The sequence below is a fragment of the Haliaeetus leucocephalus genome, unplaced genomic scaffold (genome assembly GCF_000737465.1).
Source record: "Haliaeetus leucocephalus isolate CR32 unplaced genomic scaffold, Haliaeetus_leucocephalus-4.0 Scaffold751, whole genome shotgun sequence".
Classification (NCBI taxonomy): Eukaryota; Metazoa; Chordata; class Aves; order Accipitriformes; family Accipitridae; genus Haliaeetus; species Haliaeetus leucocephalus.
In genome coordinates, this window is record NW_010973187.1 from 5,248,227 (window position 1) to 5,269,244 (window position 21,018).

The following is a 21,018-nucleotide window of genomic DNA, read 5'->3' on the forward strand; positions in this document are numbered from 1 at the left end:
CCCCGACCCCGCCGCCCGCCGTTACCCCCGGGCGGAGCCGCCAACCGTGCCGGCGCGGGGCTCGCCTGGCTCAAAGTTGCCCCCGTTCCCTGCCCCGTCCCCCAGACACCCGCTGCTCCCTGCGGCGGGGCAGAGCGCCCTCGCTCTGACAGACCGGAGCAGGCGGGCGCTCCCCGGGGAAAAAAAAAGGGGGGGGACACCGGCTCTGTGCCGCTCGCTTCCGCGGTCTGGCGCTGCAGCTGAAGGGCCCCAAGGGAGGCCGGCGCCCCCGCGCACCCCGCGGTTTTGGCCCGGCAGGGCGGCGGCTCCGCCGGGCTGCTGAGGAAAGGCGACCACTAAACAATGCCCGGGCTCCAGCCGCCGCCGAAAGCCAGGACCCGGCGGCCTCCTCGGCTCAGCTCGGCCCGCGGCCGCTGCCCTCCGGCCCGGCGGACCCCGTCCGTCCCCCGCCGGGGCCTCGCAGCCCCCCAAAAGCCGCAGCTCCAAACTTTGTAGCACTTACCAAACCCGTCGCCATTACCAAATTCCCCTCGGCTCCCCCCCCCCCCCCCCCCCCCCACCACCGAGCCCCCCCACACCCTGGCGGTGCTCGGTCGCCGACTGGTCGAAGACGGCGTTGCTCAAGCCGCAGCCGCCTCCTATTGGCTGCCTGGCCTGCCTATCAGGAATCCGCCCGGAGGGCGGACATGTTTTGACTCTCCTGCGCAGCGGATTGCACCGCGCTGCACATCAATCAGCCCCAGACGGCGCTCCGATTGGCCAATCCCTCCGCCGGCTCGCTGCGAGGTACTCTGGGAGCTGTAGTCTCCGCCGCCGCCGCCGCCCGCCAGCTTGGGCGCGATAAGACGACAGCCCCCAGGATGCCCCGCGCGGCGCTCGGCCGATAGTAAACAAGAGTCACAGGGACACGTGTACCCGCGGCCGGCCGCCGGGGCCTGCGCCGAGGCCGCCCGCCAGCCAGGCCCCGGGCCCCCCCCCCCCCCCGCAGCAAAGCCGAGGGCGGAGAGGCGCTGCCTGGCCTGCTGCTGCCGCGGGGGAGGCAGGGCAGGAGCGGCCTCCCCGGGCTCCTGCGGCGCGAGGGCCCTTCTGCCTGCGGCAGCTCCGCCGGGCCGGGCGAGGCGCGGGCCCCCCGAAGGCGGCGGCCTCCGCGGCGGGGCGCTGGCGCGGAGAGGGTGAGCGGGCCCGCCTGTCACCATCCCCGGTAACTCTCGTGAGTTACCGCCGTTAATTAGCGCTCCGAAACGCTGTTACGCAACGGGCCCCGCTCGCATTTCGCCAAATAAAGAGTGCGGCGTGCAGAGGGTAAAGGAAGTCGGTAAAGGTCAGAGGATGAGTCAGCAGCGGCCGTCGGTCTCCGCTCCGGCCTCGTCCCTCACTTCGTCTCTTCAAAAAGACTTCGCTGGTAGCCTAGGTCCGAAGTACAAGTTGGTGGGGAAGAAGTAAATAGGTTTGGTTTTTTTAAAAAAATCCACACAGGTTTATCAGTCCATCGGTGTCTCCCAGACATTCCCGTGCATTTATTGCCAAAATAACAACCTGGTTTGGTTCGACGTGACTTCTGTTTTACTGACAGAGAAATGAGACCACAGCTACTACAGGATTTGCCCACTTAACGCAGTAGTTCTGGGAGACTGCAGGGGGAAGAATGGACTCCTGAGGCCAAATCCTCGTCATAAAATACATTACCTACTATCCATGATCCGATACAAAGCAAATACACACACAATTCAGAAATAATCAACAGGATTTTACAAACCGAGGGAGAGTTTTCAAGATTTTGCAACTGTTGGGATTTCTCCAAAAAAAGCATTTCCTCCTTAACCTATTTTCAACATCATCCCAATCATGTGAATGTGTCCTAAATCCTGTGTCAGAGATTTTGCTGTAATTTGGTATCTACAACAGTCCTGACTTTCAGGCACGCTAACATAGTTGTGCGAGGAAAAAAAAAAAACCCCAAACCAAACAAAAACCAAAAACCAGTTAACTATTACAATTTAAATAGAAATGGTTCCGTATTTGGAGTTCTCTGCAAGCTTTGTGTCCCACGAAACGTGCTCTTAGTGGCCACTAGAGGGAACGCTGGTTTTATTGTTTCCACAGTTCTACAAGGGTAATGCAAAGAAAAAAAAAAATTAAATCGCACACAGCGACACTGTGCTTGGCATCAAAACACACTCGGTATGTAGATGTCATTGGCACATCAGTTTTAAGATTTGGCTTTTCCAGGAAGTAATAGCTTGCCTGTTAGTAAAGTCATTACCATCTATAGGCACTGTTTGAAGAGAGACATTACTTTAAAAAAACATGCAATTATCTTCTGCAGTGTGAATTGGAAATTATTACTTTTTATATGTATATGTGCAATTTTAGCTTAAAAAATAAAAAGAGTAGAAAAACCACTGCCATGGAATTTAACTAAAAATCTTCTGTGCTTAATCACCTAACAAATCTAAATCAACCCTTTAGAAATCATTTTCCCAGTTTAAAAACATGAGAGTTATTTGGATAAATGCCTCCAGGAAAAATCCAAAAATTAATGTTGAGATTCAACCATTAAGCGACTAGACAACTTATTATAATAGCAACTGTCTAACCCCACATCCCATAAGCTCAGTTTTTTCCTATATTTAGAATTCAAGCTTTTCCTAAATAACTAATACATCTTTATATAAGGAAGCTTTCATGGCATCCTCTCTCTAAAATAAATTTTTTAATAAACTGAAAACTGGTAAACCAGGATTCATCTTTTTCATACCACTCCACAATAAAATTAACTTCAAAGCTGTGTTCCTTCCTCCCCTTTCTCTTTTGATCACCCTCATACATCTAAACAGCCTTTAGGCTCTTTGGAGAGAGACCCAAGCTTCTTGGGTTTTTAATGGATTTTACTGCGGACCCTGCATTTCCAGATCGAGGCTTGGCAGAAGACCTGTGCGTGCCAATGTCTCCATTCTGCAGATAGGCTACTCTGCTTTGATACAGCCACTTGCAAGGTAAAACTCACAGTTTAGTCTTCTGAAAGCTCCATCTGCTGCAGAGTCAAAGGTGGAGAACGCAGAGGCCGGATCAAGCAAGCTACAGAAGATATGAAATCCTGTCTAAAGCACCATCAGATTCTTCAGAAAAATACTGTTGGCCTACAGGTTTGTACCTTGTTATGGAGCACATTTCCACTCCACTATGTACTTTTTCTACCCAAAACAAAAAGCGTTTTTCCCAAACTAAATATTAACACTATTTGCCATGAAGGTTCACAGTTCTCTACAAAAACTTACACGTGAGTGTTAGGTGTGAAGCCCAGTCCTCTGAGATCCACTGGCCCAGATTCCAGATACAGGTCTAGACAAGTAAATACCATTGCTGAATTAAAGCCTTGATGTCACACTTACCATCTATGACATACCAAGAAAGCACAAAAATATGAATCCTACCTAGGACTGAGATTAACATCATGTAAAGATGAGTGTCTGAATTGTTTTGAGGTTCTAAAAACAGACACGTAACAGCTTTCTTATTTTCAAATCTACCTTTTCTCCTTTGCATACAGTATATTAACATTTACTCAGTGAGGATGTAAGAGAAAATGAGTAAAAGGACAGGTCGTCCATGCAGTAGATGGCAGCGCGACACATAAAACTGTATCAAAGCTTACTTACTAACCCCCTTGGTTGAAGTCAAATATGTATCTTCTAAATTTCAGAATGACGATTATGTCAATGCCATACTCCTTGCTCTGTATGCCTAGTCTCTAATTAAATCATTACTCCCCCTCCACACACCCTACCTCACCTTACTCCATGCCCAAAATGAATGGGTGCTCAGAGAATGAATCAATACAATACCAACACAGACATTGTTGGTAGCTGTGCTGATTCAGTTGCTTCTACTGTTGTAAGAGAGGTAGAAAACAAGGTGGGGGATTGGGAAGTGTTAGTTGTGAGTTCTTGTCACATTACGGATGGCTACTCAGAAGCACAAAATAAGCAGGAGAGACTACACAAACAGAAAATAAAGATACAGATAAATTTGCATCCTACCTATATACCTCTTAAAATTGCCAGCCACAAAGTTAAGAAACCACAAGGTAGATTTAAAAAATGCATAGTATTACAGTCAAAGTCATATTAGTAAAATATATGTTATACATTGGGTTTGTGCCTACCTCTACTTTCAATCTCTCCTGTCCAAAGCCAATGTCCTGTCCTGCCCTTACGACACAGCTGCTACTGCTGACTCTCTGAAATACAGCATATCATTATTTTAATTCTGCTACAGGAGCTTTCACATCCACATGTAGACATCCACCCTCAGTAATTAACTGAATACTCCCCATACATCAGAGCAACCCTGCTCACCAGAGCTTCCACTTCTACCCAACGCAGAGGCCTCTGTTCTGCAGCCATTCTGCCAGACCCTCTCACATCAGTTTTCTCCTTTCACAATGACTTCTGTATCTCCTAAGACTATTTGTACCCATTCCCTCTTCTTACAGCCTTTTGTGGCTAGCTGCAATGGTAGTTGGCTCTCTCCACCTTCCTAATGACAGCTCTAAGCATGCCCACCCCCACATTTCACCTTTTTAATCTCCTCACAGAGGATGCTGTTGGGAACGCATAGCAGAGGAACAGAAGACTTGTTGCTCCCAGAAAAGATCTTTTTTCTTGAGTGCTGGAAGGCAAAATTCACTCCCCTCCTGCCATGGTTCAAGCTGGGGAGAAACAGAACAAAGAACAGGCCAGAGAGGTGTTTTCTTCTTCCAAGACAGGTCAGGAATTAATGAGAAATTTATTTCATGTCATGATGGCACAGACTCCAGTTTTAGCTAAACTTTTATCACCTACAAAGATAGAGCAAGACAAAAAATGACAATAGTATCAGGAAAAAAGAAAGACCTGATGTCCAGAAGAGCGATAAAGAAGAAAGCCCTCTACCCCAGCTCAAAGCTTGCAGAAAAAACAAGTCAAGAAGAGACTACAGATGACCTACAGGTGCCCCCTATGCTGGTTGGTAAATTCAAATGCCAGGGAGTGTTCCTGGGCACTGGAATACAATCATCTGTAATGTCTTTTTTTTTTTTTAGAATAGCCCTGGCATACTTTTTGTGTGGGCCAATAGCAAATAATTTTTGGATACAGTTTGGGAGCTACCATAGGCCAAGGACTATTCTCAGTTGGCCATCTGCATATGGCCACCCCATATGGAAAGCTGGAAAAAAAGCTTCTAAGACAGCTTATAAATGAGCCCACACAAATACTGGAAAACAGTATGAATGTTGGTCATTCAATGCCTCAGTACTAGCAAATAGACTCAGGCAAATAAAATTTCCTACGATAGATATAACCATACAGATGCAGTCAAAAACTAAAGGTACAGTGAAGCTAAAGTTGCTTAAGATAGTCACACCATCTGACTCCACAAGGACAAAGCAACAAAGAGAAAAAGAAGATATAGTTTGGTGATAAGTTGGATGGCTTTTTCCAAATAAGATATTTATCAGAACTGAGTTTCCAGCATCTTCAGAGATGTGGGGGAGCAGGTCCCAGAGGCTTGCTTGGCTGCCAGAGAATTAGTCCTCCACAGAGAGACCTGCACAGAGTGTTATCCTTTCCCAAAACTTCATAGCTGCTCTGCTGAAATAATTCAATACCTTCACAGAAGAAAGGACAAAGTATTCATACCATGCCATGATGCTATTTTTAGGACGTCCTAATTTAATTTACCTCAATAAGAAAAGGTTGAGTCAGCAGATACCATCACAATGGCCTAGTATAACCTAGTGTCAGAGTTTTTCACACGGTTTTGACTGAGCACAGTTTCTTTCATGTAATAGTTTGGCCTTTGTCTCTTCCCTGTTCCCTACACATACATATACCTCTACCAGTTCTAAGGAAGATACAGAACCCTACCCACAGTATTCACACAGCAATGGCAACACCATTACTGCACTCCAGCTCAGCCTGATTTGCCATCACGGAAGGGACAGGAACGGGACAAAGGGGATGAGGAAGAGAGAGTCACTGCCTAGTCAACCAGACCACTGCATCCCAGCACGGACCCAGCCAGTCCCTCCACTTGCCTTACATCCCCCTACTGCCACTGGCTCTTCACCTGGCTGTCAAAATAAAGATAATTTAGAGGGAAAGAGAAATGGGGTGAAAAAAGAGACAATGTTAAAATGTAATTTTCTTCGGGCTTTTTATATCCTACCAAGATTATTCAGCTTCCCTTTGGTCCATGAAATGAGAGTGTCTAGCCTGTTAAGCATCTTTCTGAGCCACAAAGTAGATGATGAACTTGGCAACAGCCTTGGTATATAACTGAAGGAAATACAACTCTCAGAATGACTTGAAAATGATCCCAAATTTTGTAAGACAGTCAACAGCACAGATCTGTACATACTCAGCATACAAAGAGGCAATTCCTCCCAGAGAATACTGCAGTAATACTTATTTGAGAACTACAGACACAGGAAAGTATCTTAGAAACTCCAGAAGAATACACACCTATAACCATCACGTGTATGAATGGATAAAAAGACCTTTGAACTAACATAAAAACTTCAGCAAGAGCAAGTCCATGCTGTGGCAAACTGACTTACAGCAAAGCACTTTGTTCAGCAAAAGCTATCAGATGCAGTAAGTGTCTGAAAACAGACGACTAGGAATTTCATGTACCAGGTCTGTGAAGGATGACCAGCAGATACTGATTTTGCACATCTGGGAACTCTTGATATTGAAAAAAAATAATGCTTGCCATGCGGAGTGTGTCATAAACTACAAAATGACACAAATCGTGACGTAACTGTCCCAGAGTCACCTTACAGAAACCTTAAAGCACCAAACATTTCAAGCAAAACAAAAAGAAACCACCAAAACCAAACCCACCATTCCGGTAAGGACCAGAATAGCCTTTACTGAATACAAAAGACAACATGAGGAAAGAAGATGGAATGACAGTGGTTTAGGTTGTAGCTGGTTTCACAATGCTCTTCAGAGCTTTGCCTCAAGACCTCCACAATCAGTCACTTCTGGACCTCAAACAGGAGATCCAGAAGGGAATGATTTCACAAGTGTTTATTCCAGATGAGCTTGAATGAAATCTCATGAAGCACACACAAGTGACATTTAAAAAGTGACAGCATCAGCACCAGGACTAAGGAAGCTTGCTTTCCTCAGGGTTTGTGTCTTGTGATCAACTGAGGGCTGCGGTCGAATTTTTTTCCCACGGTTAAGGCATTTGTAAACATTTGCTGCCATGTGGATTCTCTTGCTTAGTAACATGTGAGCCCATGAATGCCTTTCTTTACAGGATTTCTCTCAGGCTTTTCTCTCCTCACCCAGTGGGGCATATTTTCAACAAACTCACTGGAGCTCCCCCCCTGCCGCCCCTTTAGAACTTAGCCATCTGTCAAATTCATTTAAACCATCCACAGAATTATAAATCACTAGTGATGTTGGGAAGAGAGGAGAGAAACAAACTAACATGTATGTGCCAACTAATTGCCGAAGTCCCCTTCCTTTAGCGACCTGACTACGAACAAGCCCTTAGTAACAGACGCATCAGGTAATCTAAGTATGGACACAGATAGTCTCATAAGGTAAACGTGATATAGTATTGCTTAAAATTATTAGAACTATCTACCTTTTTTTGAAAGGTCATTAAAAATCAGTATGATTTCCTTCTTAGGATGAACGCTTGCCACATTTATGACATGAAGACTGGCATGTTTGAAGTGTACATACAAACAGATCCAGGAGAAATCCCAAGTGCTGACTAATGAAGGATATAATGATTTGGACAAAACTTACAAAGCGACAATTTATTACTGTTGGTTAAACCCCCCTGAATTCACCAACAAAGAAAATTCCAGAAATCATGCAGTCCCCAAGAGCAACACAATAAAACTGCTGCAACATGAAGCTGTACTTTGGGACTCAAAATCCAAAGTCTCTGATTATCTTAAATTTGTCACTCCACAGCTTTTTCCCAGCTATAAACTACAAGCAAATCATCAAATACAAAGTAGCTATGACAATTACCACACCAACATGTCATCTGTTCTGAGCAGAAAGAGCATCTGCATAACATCATTTATGAAAATCAACATGAAAGTGTTAAGAATTATGAATGTTTTAATAAATGAATATAAATAGGTCACTTGTAACTTTATGATAATGGAATTAAAACACAACAATATCAATAAACATAGATTTTTATATATAAAAAGTGTTGTTTATTGTAAGGAAACTTTAAATATAACCAACAATATTGAAAATATTGTGACTGGCATTTATGGCCTTGATCGTAGTTTACTGCCGTACAAGTAATTTCTAGCATTTTTCTTAATCACATCAAGCTAGCGCAAAATATAGGTAGCTTTTAGAGATTAAGCATACAGAATGACAAGAGTGTAGATTTTGGTTACCTGATATTTCCTTCTAGTATAACAGGCTTCTCTTTTTTCCACAAATCAAAAGTACAAAGGCAAGTTATCATATTTGCAATTATTCATACCAGGTTTATAGGTAAAAAAAAAATTGACATTTGTAAATTTTGCTCAGATTGTATTTTGTTAGGAATCTGACTTATAATTTATACCATACTGTATGATATAAATTATATATTGTTATCATATTATATAATCATAATTTCATATACAGGTATGATTATATAAATTGTCAGAACATTTCACTAACTATAGGATAATAATTACATCAACATACACAAATATATGGCATTAGAAAAGTCATTACCTAAGAAGGAAAGATGTTACAATTCAGGTGTTTGAAACAGAGCGCAAGCAGCCTTCCTACAATTCTTGTAGTATCATTTGGCAGAACTACTGCCAATTGCCATTATGTGCACTAGCTTTCCATGTACATCAACAGATAGGTCAGTAAGCAGTATTAAAATTGGACTGTGCCTGAAATTTCCAATCACAGACCCTTGTAAGCAATGAGCCCTGTGCTCCTAATTAAGATTATGTTCTCTCTCCGCAGTCTCAGAAGGTATCCCATGCCATTATGGCTAAAAAGATATTATTTTATGATGACCTACAGGTTTTTGAAAGCAGGACTTGTTAGCTTTAACAATGACATACTTTCCAGACTTGTGCAAAGCTTTTGAAGTACTGATCTTTCAAATTAAAAATATTTTTTTACTTCCCGATAAAGATTTTTCAAGGACAAGCTTAGTTTAGCATGGCTTTTGATATCAATCACTTCAGTAATCTGGTCTTTGATAGCTAAGATTAGACTGCAAGAAGAGAGATATACAGAGATCATTTCATTTGAAATAGGTGGAAGATTTAACAGATAAAAAAGGTGAGATCTAAAAAAAAAATTAGAGAACAAGCATAGATAGAGAAGACAAAATGCATACATATAAAACAAGGGAGAAGGAAAACAATATAGGTTATGTATGATTAGGCAGAACATGACAATGACCTATGCCTTTGCTTTTAAAGCATTAAGGTTAATTTGTCAGCTCTCCTCACTCTAGACTGTACAGAATACGTGTAACTAATAAAAAATGCAGTTTATTGCAAAAATATACAAGTCCTCTAAATTGCATAAGATATTACAATGTCGTGCTGAAACATGACATATTAAACAAAGAGGACTTTAAAACAAATTACAAAATGTTAAAAATCAGATTGGGTCATGAGCATTACACAAAATGCATTGTCATGCTTTATCTTACGATTAGTCTTGTGATTCACTACATCTGTGATAAATGCAACATAAAATCATGACAACTGTAATAGTCAGAAAGTAATATCTACTGTATATCTTCTGTATTAATACATATAAACACTTTGTGTGCACTAATACTTTCAACATATCACATTCAAACTAACAGTCTTTCCAGAAAAGTTGTAACCTTTTTGAAGAACAGAAGCTGGTTTAACAAGTTCATCGCATGTGGGTTTTTTGAAATCTACTCTTTAAGGAAATGCTGTGTTAAAGGACTTGATTTTCAAAGGTGCTGTGCTACTACAGGTCATCTTAATGGCAGATGGAACCATCAATGCTAAGCACTTTCAAAAATCAAGCCCACAATTTATTAAATTCCTGGTTTGTTTACTAGTATTTCCACTGTAGTAAGTCAAAAAAATACCCCCAAACCCACCCTTAAAATCACAGAAAATGCTTGGCATCTATAGGAAAAGAGACAATTTCTCAGTGGACTAACCACTACTGTGCTATATTCTCATAACAGATCTTGTTGCTCCAATGTTTAGTTCATGCACTGGGATCAGCAATGTCCATGTTTGTTCCAAACAGAGCAACTAGCTGCTCTTCATAGTTTGCAATGTTTCTTTTCAGAATTTCCATACAAGGTCCCAAAAGCCTTTCAAATGCCTGCACATCCATAACTAAGATAAAAGGGGAGAGAAAGAGAAAGAATATAATGTGCTTGTCAGTTGCAGACACTAATCTTGGTGTTTATGACATTCCAATGTAAAATCTTAAATTATAACAGGACAGATACTAGCGAGGCATATACTTTGCACAGAAGAGAACCACTTACCGTAGCAAAACCAAGATCAACCAACACATTGCTGTCTTGGAACTTCATAAATAAACTTAGAATTTGCTGTGTTTCTTATTTTGAAAATATTTTCATATTAAGATTTATGTCACCCAAGAGCTGCTGAAGAAGTCTGGAGGGGCCTGGATTCCTCCACAGAATACAGTTTTAAGAGTCTTGAGATTTAAAAAGAAGCACATCCTTTGCTGATGTTGTTGGCTGTATTTGGGGTTTAACTTCGCATATTTCCTTGCTATTTTTACTTGCTTCCACCCACAGTGGAAATTGTAATAGAAACTTATTTCCCAGCAAATGTACGAAAAGTTGGAGACAGTAATTCACATGCAATGTCAATGCGTAGCCAACCAGAATATTTTCTTTACCTGATCACATGTTATCCTCTAAAATTCTAGCCAATAGGCCAGGGAGGAAACTTTATACTTCAAGCAGCTTGCAACCTGGTGGCCTGTAGTCTCGTGGCTCCTGAGAAAAGTTCAAGATCTCTGCTATTTGGGAAGTGCCAGATATCTTTGTGACTCACCTGTGCTGGGTAATGACACTCTTCCACTGGGTAATGACCACTGCCTCTTATTCTTTTCTCTCTATCATCTTTAATCTTTATTGCCTGATCATCTCTGAGAGTTTGGAGATAAGGATTTTTAAAAATAATACCTTTATAAGTAAGTGAGAAGCTCTTTGGTTACTGGCTTGGTAATCAAACTGTCATTCAAGAATGCCAAATCTGTCTACAGTTTTCCCATAATTAGACACAAATACTTAGAAGCTAAGCATCAGACCATGAAAATCAATGGATGCAAAGGGTTGTCTATGGGCACAACTCCTATGGTCTGTGCTTTTCCCGTGCCTGAGACTACAGTGTGACAGAATGATTAAATTAGCAGCTGGTGAAGACAAAGAATTTGTTAAAGCTTAAGTCATGGTGATAAAACAGAACAGGATTTTTACCACAGTTATTTCTTGGATGAGAGTCAGTCTACTGAGAAAAGAAATAATTTACCTTTCTGCAGAGTATTAGACATTTATCTGATAGCTATAAAGGGTTTGCAGCAATGCTCTCTGTACTGTCCTGAAACAATTTTTACTTCCATGCAATCAGAGAAACATTGGAGAATTTGTGTTTAATACCATTTATCAATTGCAAATAATTTTTGCAGATAAATAATGTAAATAGGAATGCACAGTAATACATGATGTACTTAAACAGTCTTATTCAGGTAAACGTAATTAAATCTTATATTCTGGAAAAAGACAGAGTTCACAATAAAAACAACCATATAGATTATGTATAATTTTATACTAGACATAAAATATTATTGAACAATACCTAAACATTTGACAGTGCCAAGAGCAAATGCAGAAGCGGCTCGTGGTTTGTTAGTTACAAGAGCAAGTTCTCCAAAGTATTGTCCTCTTGAGCATCGAGCTATTTCAACTGCTCCATTCTCTTCTACATCTTGTTTACCCTGAAATACCAGGTAAAAAAATAAAGAGAAAGGAAGAGAGAGAATGAGAGAGGTATTTGCTGAACTTAAAATCGCATAAGCAAAATTAGTAACAATGGTATCATTACTGTTTAACACTTAGAATACATTAAGTTTTTTTTAAAGAAATATTCTGTGGTTTAGGGATGTTTACCTTCCTTGTCATTATAATCCTTACTTCTCCAGATTCCACAATGAAGAAAGAATCAGCCAAGTCACCCTGTAGAAAAAAAAAATAAAGTGAGTAAAGGAAATGTGAAATTTCCTTTTTAGTTTCATGGTAACATTAAAATATTTGCAGCCAGTGCCTTGAAGCTCACCTTTTTGATACCTGTTGCAAAAGAAATAGTTTTTAATGTGAAAACTATACTCTAGGCACATAATAAAACATCTACACAGAACTGACAGCAATGCCTTTTCATGAAAAGACATAGCTGACTGTGCCTTATACAAAAAGCAGAGAAAAACAATGTTATTCAAGATTTCAGGATACTTACTCCTGTTTCTCCATCCTTGTATTCCTTCCAAATTATTTTCCTTCCTTACAGAGTTTCCAGTATAAAGAGCCTCCAAGGGTTATCTGATATCCAATAATTATTTTGGGACAAGACAATTTCAGTTGCCTACCCTGAAGAGTTTACTTCCGCATTCTTCTTCAAAAGATTATCATATTTTAACAACAAAAACAAGGTAAGTCTTCAGTGCTCCTTATTGGAAGCAATCACTCTTTTATATAGTTTGAATTTCTAAAGTATACTAAAAATGTTGACTCCTTTATTGATGTTTTTCGAAGTACCATAAGTGAAAAATTAGCTTCTGAATCAAAATAATCACTTCTCTTAGATGCAAGATTCATTGTTTTTGTTTCATCTGAGACAGAAAAACATTATTTAAAAGTATCTATTGTCTATAGATAACATGATAATTGTTACCTATTGGAAAAGAAAAACTAAAACTCAAAATAAACCGTACCTGAGCAATGATTTGTTCTCCATCTTTGTACACTTTGGTGCCAATCACATCAACCACTTTTAAACGCTCAGATACCTTCATTTAAAAAAAGAAAATGTAAGAAATATTTGGTTGACATTATATTTAGAAAGCCCTTTCATATTTATTTTCATGAATCTTCACAGAAAATAGGCTATCTTTATTTTCCTGGTTTGATAATCATTAAAAAAAGGAAGAACTGCTGAATAGTGTTCCAGAGGGTGTATTATGGTCTTAACAGCTAGATGTTTTGATAGAGCTTCCATTTTTGTAAGAAGTCTATATATACCAAGTCTTCAAAAATTATTTTCAGTAAAGCATGCATGTAAAAATATACCTGTTATTTTTAAATTCCCTAAGTAATTGTTTAATTTTATTGGCTAATATCTACTAAAATTAAGCTTAAGAAAATGAAGGTAAAGGTAAAAAAAAATACAGTTTTTTTTAAAAATACAGTATTTACAATAGTTCTTTATCCTGAAAATTTAGAAATATCAAAAATATGGTCTTTCTCCAAAATGCAAGTATGCAAAATTTTACTGTGGACAAAATTTTAATTCCAAATTTGAATTCTACAAAAGCAGAATCTTATCAGATACCTCTGATATAGCCATTAAAATAATGCAATAGAAATCTTACTTCTAAAGATTTAAGGAATGGCAATGACTCAATAAAATTTTCATACATTCTTCTCTTTTTTGCATTATTTTTTACAATGATTCTTCGGAACGTTACCCTGTCCTGTAAACACAAAGAGGAAAAAGAGAGTTTATTAACAGAAAATACATGTGTGGTAGAAAATACTTTAGAAGTGGCTGAGTATGTTCAAATTACCCAATTTTAGTCTCTCAATGTAGCCGTCAAACTAGCTGGCTAGTCTCCCCATACAGTCAGTTGAGAAAGTTTCCTCTAGAGGTCAATCAAGAGCTCCTAAATTAAGCTCCTGATCCGATTCACGTTGTGAAAAGCTTCTCTGCCCTTCGGCAGAGAATACGTATAGGGTTTACATATAGAGAGCAGAGAGGTTACCTTAAACAAGTTGGCTACACAATTAACGCTGAGTGGGTAATTTAGGATATTTAAGAAATCCTCAATGTTTAAGTATTTAATTTACAAAGTTTATTCATTATCCTGAGGTCCCATACATATTAATAATGTACTCAAAGAGGTTTTTATATTATTATACAAACAAAACCAAAATGCATGGGTCTGGGTCTTAGGTCACAGTCCACTTTCTGCTGTTTCAGCAGAATAAGACTCATTGCTGCCCTAAACAGCCAACTGGACATTCCTTAGTATTTGGCAATCCAAGTGTAGCAGACAGATGGAAAAACAACACGTATGCTGTTTTCTTCTCTTAACTTCATATGACTGTGTCCTGGTGACAGACAGGGATGAAATGCTTTGCAAGCCTTCACTGCTACAGGTGGGACTTGCTGGCCAATACAACCCAATCCAATCTAAAGCCATTCTTATAGTGTCCTAAACTCTTCCATGATCCCCAAAATCATATGGATTAAGCTGGTGAAAAACCATGCATTTTGCTTCAACAAGAAAACGTTATCTTGTGATCAGTCATTAGACTGATATGTACATCTTGCAGAAGATGGCTATCCCAGTCTTACTCTTTTGGTAAATTCTATTACTGTTGTCAAAGATCCAGACAGTGTAACACTGATAAATAACCTCATATTTGAATTTTACTCTGGAACCAAAGGCATTTCCTATTAAGATGTGGGAAAACATTTTATATATGTGTCTAAGTAGTTGTCAAGTGGTTTGCAATTTGGGAAATTATCATTAAAATATAATAAAGCAAAATGATTTTTTAAAAAAATCAGTGTTTTCTTAAGCCTCAGGTTTGCTTCTGCATATTCTGGAAAAAGACAATATTGTGTTGGGAGTTCTCAGAATTTTTAAAATTAAACTTTTAGAAATTATAATTCATTTTTTTAAATGCTGACATAGCATATCAGTGCCTTTATATAAAATAATTAAAACAAATAATATCTTAAACCAAGTATTTCACTTACCAAACCCCAGATGGCACCAGGAGACGTAGCTATAATTGTAGCTGCTCTGGGTGTATTGTACATTAAGGCCAACTCACCAAAACTTCCTCGGTTATCATAGGTTCCAACACACCTCCCAACACCATCGCATTTTACATAAATATCATATGTACCTCTGTTAATAAAATATATAAATACAGTGAGTAGAATCCAGTCTGGTCTTTGCTAAGCAGCCTCTCACTATATTTTTTTATACCATGAATTCCAAAGATTAAGCATTTGAAATATACATTTGCTCGTTTAAATTATATTAAACACCTGGCAGAGACATCTCAGACACTTCCATAAATAACAGAAGTAGTTCCTTTTTAAAGGGAAGGATAGGGTTATTAGTTTTTACATTAACTCAGTTTAAAGACAGACTGGATTTACACTATCTATTGATCACCAGGACTTATTAAAAATTAAGATCTAACTTAGCATCTGTTTCTTAATTTCATTTTAAACACACTAAATACAAATGTAACAAGTCTTTGCAACAATTGCTGTGATATGATCACTGAAATAATAATACAGTTATTTAACATTTAAAATATTTTAAAGTAGTAATTTATGTTAGGTAACAAATAGAGGAGATGCAGGAAACGGAATGTATATGAAAAGCAACATAAGATTATGAAATGAAGATATGTATTTCTAATATATTGTGGATTTCTTCTCCCCATCATTAAAGTTGTAACTTTTTTTTTTGCTCTGTGAATGCTGTAAAATCTGGTATCTTGTAAAACATGACATAGCCATCCCCATTGATGCTGAGCCATCATTTTGTTCAGTGCTGAATATTTGTATGGTACATGTTGATAAGTCATGTGAATGTAATGCAAAAATCTGTACAATGATTTCATTGATAAGGGACTTAGAGGTGATTCACTGCACCTAAAAACTGCAAGGCTGACAGAATACTGTGAAGTCCCTGCAGCTTTTTGGATAAGAGATGGCAAACCGTAACCTCACAAAGTTCAAAAACATTGACTCTTCAGCAAAGAATCCTGACACACTTCTTCGATCTTCTGATTGAATATTTCAATTGGAAGGGACCTACAATGATCCATCTAGACCAACTGCCTGACCACTTCAGGGCTGACCAAAAGTTAAAGCATGTTATTTAAGGCATTGTCCAAATGTCTCTTAAACACTGACAGGCTTGGGGCATTGACCACCTCTCTAGGAAGCCTGTTCCAGTGTTTGACCACCCTCTCGGTAAAGAAATGCTTCCTAATGTCCAGTCTGAACCTCCCCTGGTGCAGCTTTGAACCATTCCCACACGTTCTGTCACTGGATCCCAGGGAGAAGAGCTCAGCACCTCCCTCTCCACCTCCCCTCCTCAGGAAGCTTTAGAGAGCAATAAGGTCAACCCTCAGCCTCCTTTTCTCCAGACTAGACAAGCCCAAAGTCCTCAACCGCTCCTCGCAGGACATGCCTTCCAGCCCTTTCACCAGTTTTGTTGCCCTCCTCTGGACACATTCGAGTGCCTTAACAACCTTCTTAAACTGTGGGGCCCAGAAATGCACACAGTACTCAAGGTGAGGCCGCACCAACGCTAAATACAGTGGGAAAATCACCTCCTTTGACTGCCTGGTTATACTGATCTACACTGACCAAAAACCTCTGCACTTCTTGTAGAGTTCTAGCATAATATTCCTTTCAAACACTCTCAGAAATCAGGGTGTTAGCCTAAAACTAAAGGTACAAATAAGAAAAGGTGTGTTGGGATGGCCTGGCTGCAGCCTGTGAAAACAGACTAGTGAAGGATGCCAAAGTAAATGCTCCTCCTAACTCACTGGATTCAACAGTAATCAGTATCTAGGATTTGGAATCACAGAATAGTTTGGGTTGGAAGGGCCCTTAGAGATCATCTAGTTCCAACCCCCCTGCCATGGGCAGGGACACCTTCCACTAGACCAGGTTGCTCAAAGCCCCATCCAACCTGGCCTTGAACACTTCCAGGGATGGGGCATCCACAGCCTCTCTGGGCAACCTCTGCCAGTGCCTCACCACCCTCACAGTGAAGAATTTCTCACTTACATCTAATCTAAATCTACCCTCTCTCAGTTTAAAACTGTTACCCCTTGTCCTATCACTATGGGCCCTTGTAAAAAGTCCCTCCCCATCTTTCCTGTAGGCCCCCCTTAGGTACTGGAAGGCTGCTATAAGGTCTTCCCAGAGTCTTCTCTTCTCCAGGCTGAACAATCCAAACTCTCTCAGCCTGTCTTCATAGCAGAGGTTCTCCAGCCCCCTGATCATCTTCGTGGCGCTCCTCTGGACTCGCTCCAACAGGTCCGTGTCCTTCTTACACTGGGGGCCCCAGAGCTGAACACAGTACTCCAAGTGGGGTCTCACCGGCGTAGAGCAGAGGGGCAGAATCATCCCCCTCAACCTGCTGGTTACCCTTCTTTTGATGCAGCCCAGGACGTGATTGGCTTTCTGGGCTGCGAGCGCACATTGCTGGCTCATATTCAGTTTTTCATCCTCTAATACCCCCAAGTTCTTCTCCGCAGGGCTGTTCTCAATCCACTCGTCGCCCAGCCTGTATTTGTGCTTGGGATTGCCCCGACCCATGTGCAGGACCTTGCACTTGGCCTTGTTGAACTTCATGAGTTTTTTTCACTTAGTTACCTGCTTAATCCAGTACAGATCTCCAAATGAAAAGTAATGACTTAGCTAATTGAGCTAATAATATTCATGGAACAAGAAAGTCTACAGATAGGACTGAACTGCAGTAAGATTTCAAATATTGAGCTGTAGAACTTTTCCCATTGTGTTTTGTGTTAGATCTCTTTCCATGTAAAAAACAACAACAAACCAGCCTTTGGGATCTAGCAATACATAAAGAGGACAGGGACATACTTCATATGAAAAATCTGCCTGCTTTCATAAAACCGCTCTCTGCAGCTCAGACAGAGCTGTACTGGTTCACACATGTTATTTTTTCTTTCTCCCATGCAAACACATATAAGAGTTAAATACAAGTACGTAGAGAAATAGATTTTTCTCAATGGACTTTTGCATAATACTTTGTGCTATAAGAAAACACAGCAATTCACCTATCAATGACGTAGAAGTTGTCACCATCATCCCCTTGATCAATGACATGTTCCCCTCCTTCAACCAGCTTTTCAAACATCGCATCTAACACCTGAGACATCTGTTCCTATTTAAAAGAACACAGACAAAGACAAGAAATTATCATCTGCTTTTAAAATTTTACTCTTCAAATTAACTGTCCAGCCTCCCAATATGCAGATAAAAGATGTTCACGGACGGAAAATATTCATGCTACAGAAATGCATGGATCAATCAGAAAGACAGTTTTATTTAGTATTCAGTGTTAACTTTTTCCCCTTCCAGTGTTCAGCATCCAGCTTCCCTTCTCGTCCCTGCCAATGATAACATAGATCTTGTCTGCTATATAAATTGCTCATGAGCATCCAAAGATAGCGTTTCACCCTTCACGACTGTGTAACATTATACAGTTAAAAAAAAAACCTGTATCCTTTATTGCAAACAATACACTTACCTGTTTGTGTCTTTAGAACTATTTTACAGAATTTAAAATTTCAAAATTACTGTAAAGTATTTTGAAAATCTAAATTATACAATGCCTGCACAATGCTGGGATAGATGTAACCGTAAAGGTCTGCAGTGCTTTGGTTTAGTAAGTAAATGCTGGACTCATTGGGAAGTAGGAATTTACACATGGCTATAAAACTGCTTTGTTAATTTGAATGGAATATGAATGTTTAGAGAGAAATGTTAACAGACTAACAAAATGTCAGCATCTGAATTATGTCTGTCTAATAACAAAAACAAATCACTAATTACATAATTTGTCTTGTTTGGTGTAAATCTGCTAAAACTTAACTATTCATATCTAAGAAAACCAAACACAGCTCATTGCGGACTAACAATATGAATCCTAAAAAGATAACCTAATAATTTAAATTTTATTTTCAGTTTATCCAGCAATATACCTAAAATTCTGACTACAAACACAAAATTATCCTCTACCTTTTGAAAATTTTAAGTATGTATCATACTAGAACAAGCAGGTTCTAGTGAAAACCATGGTAAAGAAAAGCCTGTAGATTTAGATCCCCACACATCTTACAATGATTCAGTTCACAGCATTTCCAGCCACTGAAAGATGGCATTTGCCTTTCCAAAGACAAGCCTAAGCCAGCCCTCTAGAGTCCTGCAGCCCATGGACAGAGATAACCACACTACATAGCTCAGATTCATTCTCTAGAGTTCCCTCTTTCTTTCCTCTGATGACAGAGACACCTATTATAACTCACAGTTAGACACTTAATTTTTAGACAGATAAAATTAGGTGGAATGAATTCCATCTTTATTCTGTAGAATTTCTTCACTAACTCAAAGCTTTTAAAAATATCAGCAGTACCGTGTTATCCAAGTCTTTTTAAAAAATGGAAGCTAAATACAATTTTACTTCACAGAGTTCATTGTGTGTGGGCACAAAGAACAACAGAATGGCAGCATCGATCCTCAGTGCAGCCGATCATGGTAAAATACAGCAAGACATCATTCAGCCTACCTAGGCCAGCAAGGAATTGTTCAACTACGTCTCTATTTAGTACCTGCTTTAGTATAGACAGGTATGTATTTGCAAAAAGAAGGATAATTTTACTATCAGTGAATGGGTTATAGTTTATTTCAGAGAAAGAGAAAAATGTGTGTGTGCCATTTTGAGAGACTGAAAAATAGGTACAGGAGTTGCTTTAAAAACTTTCATGCTTAAATTAATAGGCAATATTACTTCAGTCTTTTCAGTTTTCCCTCTGTAAACTAAAAGGAACTCCTACAGAATCTGCAAAATTGACCTAATGTCAGTTAGCTGTTTAAAGCATTTGAAGAAGCCCCATTCCCTTCCCCTTGCTTAACATCTGAATTGGCAAAGTGGCTATCTCCCCAACCAATAGCCCTTGGCTGCCTTTTGAAAACAAGAACAAGGAGAATGTTTAACATTTTATGGGAGGCTAAGGTGTATATGTTCTCCTCTAAATGCAAGTGATGCAAGAAAATTTATTATATGGGCCCTGACCCTTGGACATTAAAATACTCCCAAGACATCTTGGAAAAAAGATTAAACTAAAAAGGTGGTTATTTGCGGTACTGAAGGAATAATACATATAGTTATAATCTTTATTCAGTGTGCTTCATCTCAGATTTCAGGTTAGAACATTTTCAATCTCATAATTATGAATCAAGCTCATCAAAACACAAATTTTCTAACAGGTAAATCTGTGTCTTTTTTAGACAACATAGTAGAATTCACAAATAAAATTCCCTCTTAAAAATGTTTTAAACACTTGAAGGTATTTAATACATTTGAGAACTGTCTATTATTTGCTGAAATATTGCACATGTATTTTAACTTTCTAAATAAATGGCAACTAACTTAAAGACAACTGGTCCCTTTCCCAAGGCTTTCTACATAAAATTAACATAGAGCAGACTGCAATAGCCAACAGGCATGTGGTTTTTGCTTTTACAGTGAGAATTATAAAACTTGCTTGCCCAGCTTGCTCTATGTGAATTGTCTTGATTCTCTGCCACACTGAGGCTCAATTTACTGGCACCCTCCATAATTACTTTGAAAGCATAAAGATGGGTAATTTTAGAATTAAAAAGTAGACCTGTTATCATATACAGAATTAATTCTGGTATTTTGTAAAATGGTGCAGTCTGAAAGCTTTTCTTCCTTAAAGCAGTTCTAGCTTTAAAAAATAAATATAAAATGAAAACAGGAAGAGGTTTTTATATCAGTGTTTGTAAATCTGCTATGTGTAATGCTGTGGCAATCTGGTAATCAATATTCTAAAGAATGAGATTTTTAAAACATGATAAACTTTTTAACAGAAATAAAATTTATAAAGAATCTGAAGTATTAAACATGT

The 21,018-nt window shown here is 39.4% G+C and overlaps 2 protein-coding genes across 2 annotated transcripts in view; both read right to left on the minus strand.

The window, feature by feature from the left end:
- Window positions 1-591, minus strand: part of HBP1 (HMG-box transcription factor 1) — a 20,356-nt gene extending 19,765 nt beyond the window's left edge. Inside the window, exon 1 of the mRNA XM_010580875.1 lies at window positions 503-591. Coding sequence (XP_010579177.1) covers window positions 503-517 — 15 coding nt within the window. The 5' untranslated portion in view covers window positions 518-591. The remainder of the gene's footprint in view (window positions 1-502) is intronic.
- A 7,621-nt stretch (window positions 592-8,212) lies between these two features.
- Window positions 8,213-21,018, minus strand: part of PRKAR2B (protein kinase, cAMP-dependent, regulatory, type II, beta) — a 98,013-nt gene continuing 85,207 nt past the window's right edge. Inside the window, exons 6-12 of the mRNA XM_010581091.1 lie at window positions 18,145-18,251; window positions 15,062-15,215; window positions 13,668-13,769; window positions 13,011-13,085; window positions 12,193-12,258; window positions 11,882-12,020; window positions 8,213-10,381 (exon numbers count right to left, since the gene is read on the minus strand). Of these exons, the coding sequence (XP_010579393.1) occupies window positions 10,248-10,381; window positions 11,882-12,020; window positions 12,193-12,258; window positions 13,011-13,085; window positions 13,668-13,769; window positions 15,062-15,215; window positions 18,145-18,251 (777 nt within the window). The 3' untranslated portion in view covers window positions 8,213-10,247. The remainder of the gene's footprint in view (window positions 10,382-11,881; window positions 12,021-12,192; window positions 12,259-13,010; window positions 13,086-13,667; window positions 13,770-15,061; window positions 15,216-18,144; window positions 18,252-21,018) is intronic.